The sequence below is a fragment of the Armigeres subalbatus genome, chromosome 3, assembly GCF_024139115.2.
Source record: "Armigeres subalbatus isolate Guangzhou_Male chromosome 3, GZ_Asu_2, whole genome shotgun sequence".
Taxonomy (NCBI): Eukaryota; Metazoa; Arthropoda; class Insecta; order Diptera; family Culicidae; genus Armigeres; species Armigeres subalbatus.
Window position 1 is genome coordinate 268,449,582 of NC_085141.1, and position 3,621 is coordinate 268,453,202.

Consider the following 3,621-nt stretch of genomic DNA (forward strand, 5'->3'; position numbering starts at 1 on the left):
TGTGTCTTTAGTATTATATAGATATTTTTTTGGCAGTGTATAGTGCATATGGTCCAATGCACCGAATGAACACAATGACGTTTGAGACGGGCGCTGTTTACTAAAAATGAACACTTGCATGAACTCGATGAATGAAAAAGTATTCATTCTTAGTAAACAGCGCCCGTCTCAAACGTCAATGATGAACTCGGTGCATTGGACCATGTCGGTGTTGTGAAGTACTAGTCAAGTCTCGACTTTATCGCTCTGTCTGCTCCCTCGTTTATGTCAGAAACCTCAGAAACTATCGTATATTATTATTGGGACGTAAGTTGTTCTATTTATACTTGTTTACTTGATTTTTATGTATATTGAGCACAAAAATGGTAGTTTAACAACAATGATGCAGTTATATAATGGCTAAAGACTGAAGTAATGTGTAATGATTTTTTTTTTAAATTAACTGATTAGAAATACAAATATTATAAACTCGCATACGGTTATTATAGGTTACGGCATTATAATACTATTCACTTGCTTCCACTGTTTTTAGTTTGTTGATGAAATTGTGTGATGGTTCCGCGTTAAAAGTTTATCAGGAACATCAGGAAGCAAACTATAGAAATCAAAAACATAAAATCGAGTAATATGGCTTCAAATAGCCCGGCAACTGTTGTGCCCTCGAACGCTAGTGCTAGCAAAGCTAAATCTGCCCAACCGCAACTACAGCAGCCGCAACAACAACCAACAATCATAATCAGCCGCGACATTTTGGACGATCTGGGCAGCCGATTCATCATCAATGTTCCGGAGAACGAACGACAGAATCTGATTCGAGTCTGCTTCCAGATTGAATTAGCTCACTGGTTCTATTTGGACTTCTACTGTGTCGCCCAGAAGCAGAAGTGTGGAATCAAGCAATTTGCTTTCCAGCTGTTCCAGGTAGTACCCATGATGCATTAGGATTTTTACTTGTAATTTTTCACTAAATCTTTACTTATTACAGCACATTCCGTTTTTGCAACCGCATCTCAGTTATGTGGAAACTATTCTCGAAGACTGGAAGCAATACAAATTATCGGTACCCACCTACGGTGCGATAATGCTCTCCGAGGACCTCAAACATGTCCTTCTGGTACAGTCGTTCTGGGCCAAGTCTTCCTGGGGATTCCCGAAGGGGAAAATTAACGAAAACGAAGAACCGATTCACTGCGCCATCCGCGAGGTATATGAAGAAACCGGATACGACATCAAGAACCAACTAGTTCCAACGGAATTCATCGAATTGGTCATTAACTATCAGTACACGAAACTGTATCTGATCCGAGGTGTTCCTATTTCAACGGTATTCGCTCCGCGAACACGAAATGAAATAAAATGCTGCGAATGGTTCCCCATCGATCTACTGCCGGTCACCAAAAATGACAATTTCGTTAAAGATAATTTGAGCATGAATGGAAATTCATTTTTCATGATACTGCCTTTCGTGAAGCGGCTAAAGAAGTGGTTGGAGAAAGTTCAAAAAGCGAAACCAAAGGGGTCTTTGCTGGCAGCCGGTTGTTCCCCTGTGTTCGGTTCAGCCGGTAAACAGAACAACAAATTCTTTGACAGTAAGACCGGAAATACGGGCCATCAATCGGGAAACAACCGCCAGCGTCAGCGACACAAATCGATGGGCGACATCGAACAACAGCGATCGAAGTCGAATGGATCTCAGGCTCTGGTCCCTGTGGAGCAGTCGAACAAATATCCAACAAAGATGACTGCCAGTGAACAAATTAACCAACAGCCAGAAACCAATTCTGCATCCGGGAAAAAGTTTGCCAAGAAGCAATCCAATCCGCACAATGATAGTATGATTTCAGTTCAATCGTCATCTGGAGGCCGAGTGCAGACGAAACGTAAGCTGTTTGATTCAGTAGCGGAGGATCAGGCGAAAGCTGTAGATAGTGGCGATCCTTTGGCAATGTTTGACGTATGCCAAGCTTGGGCTAATTTTAAGTTTGACTACAGTAAATTTATGTAACTTGTGTATATCAAGTATGTTGTGATCTAGTCTAAGATACTAGGATGCGATCAGTTATTGTACGGCATTGTATTTGTTTATTTTATAATTACATTAACGATATGACCATTCTTTGATCTCTGGACATTTCAAGCCATTTTTTTGTTATTCGAAAGATATATCCTTCTATAATAGTTGACACGGCAAATGCTGTATAATGCGTGCCGTTGGTACTTCGCGTACCTGTGTAAGAATAAAATAAAAAGGCCCTGCAAGCCAGCTTTTAAAAGAACAAGCAACGAATAATCAACAAGAGAATATGGACCGAAGCAATGACGTTCTTGATACGATACCGACTTGTTTTCTTTTTTTTAATAGAGGGATGAAGGCAAATCTGCAAACAGACACCTGAAGTTATCACTCAGGGAGTGGGGTTGACGGAACGCCGGACTCACTAAACCCACCCAAGCAACGGAAGATTACTTGAGTTACCCTCTCTACTAATACCCTGGTTCCCCCAGGAACTGCCTCTCAGCATTACTTTTGGGGGATAGGCAGTACTTAATGTACTCGCTCATTCACGTTCACACAGGCACTCATCCCGTATGAGGCTTACTTGGGTGCTCTCTCTAACATACCCTCTGACACACCCTGACACTCTTTCTGACGCACCATATGAGTCTTACTTGGATGCTCACCACTGACATACCATATGAGTCTCTGGAGTCCTCTTTTTTTTTCATGCTCGCAATCTCGCAGTCTGCGTCGTGCGATATCGTGCGGTAGGCACATACCACTATGGGACACATCAAGCGGTACGTGCTCTCCAGCTTCCGCAAGTAACGGGTTACACCCAGATCTCTCGCCCAGGACGGGCCACCGTACTTAAGAATAGATACGGCAACGCCTGACCGTAGCCTACATCTATTGGCATACACCTTGGAATTGTTGGACATCATCCTCGATAATGCCGCAACATCAGTCGAAGCCCGCTTGCACGCATAGTCGATATGGCTGGCGAAGGTCAGCTGGTCGTCTATTACAACCTCAAGAAGCTTCAAAGGTACGCTTTGATGCGATCGCGATTTCACCCACGTGAATCACTGCATGTTGAACCGACCTGCGGTTGTTGACGATAACCACCTTCGTCTTATGTTGAGCGAGCTCCAGGCATCTAGCGCTCATTCAATCCTCCACAGTGCTGATCGCGTGTGCTGCGGTCAGTTCTACCTCGGGAATCGACTCTCCGTAGATCTCCAAGGTTACGTCATCGGCGAAGCCGACGATATTAACACCAGGAAGGAACTTTAGCTTCAGAACCCCGTCATATATAAAGTTCCATAATACCGGGCTCACTATTGAACATTGCGGAGCTCCTGCGGTAATAGGAAAGCTTCACTGACCGGCATAATAGTACACGGCTCTGGAAATAGCTTTCCAAAATACGTAACCCCAACGGCAGGCTGAGCCGGTGTAACGAGAGCGCGATGGCATCACAGCTTGCACTGTTGAACGCGTTCTTCACATGAAGTGTCACTAACGCACAGTATCGAATAACTCGCCTTTTTTGTTGGATCGCTATCTCAGCGGTCTTTACCACCGAGTTAATAGCGTCCAACGTGAACATACCCTTGCGA

At 43.8% G+C, this 3,621-nt stretch overlaps 1 protein-coding gene across 1 annotated transcript; it reads left to right on the plus strand.

Moving 5' to 3' along the window:
* Positions 1 to 316: 316 nt before the first annotated feature.
* Positions 317 to 2,131, plus strand: LOC134219615 (m7GpppN-mRNA hydrolase). The gene is made up of 3 exons (XM_062698400.1): positions 317 to 411; positions 533 to 921; positions 986 to 2,131. Exons 2-3 carry the CDS (start codon positions 628 to 630, stop codon positions 2,003 to 2,005), a joined length of 1,314 nt encoding a protein of 437 aa, XP_062554384.1. The 5' UTR covers positions 317 to 411; positions 533 to 627; the 3' UTR covers positions 2,006 to 2,131.
* Positions 2,132 to 3,621: the final 1,490 nt, after the last annotated feature.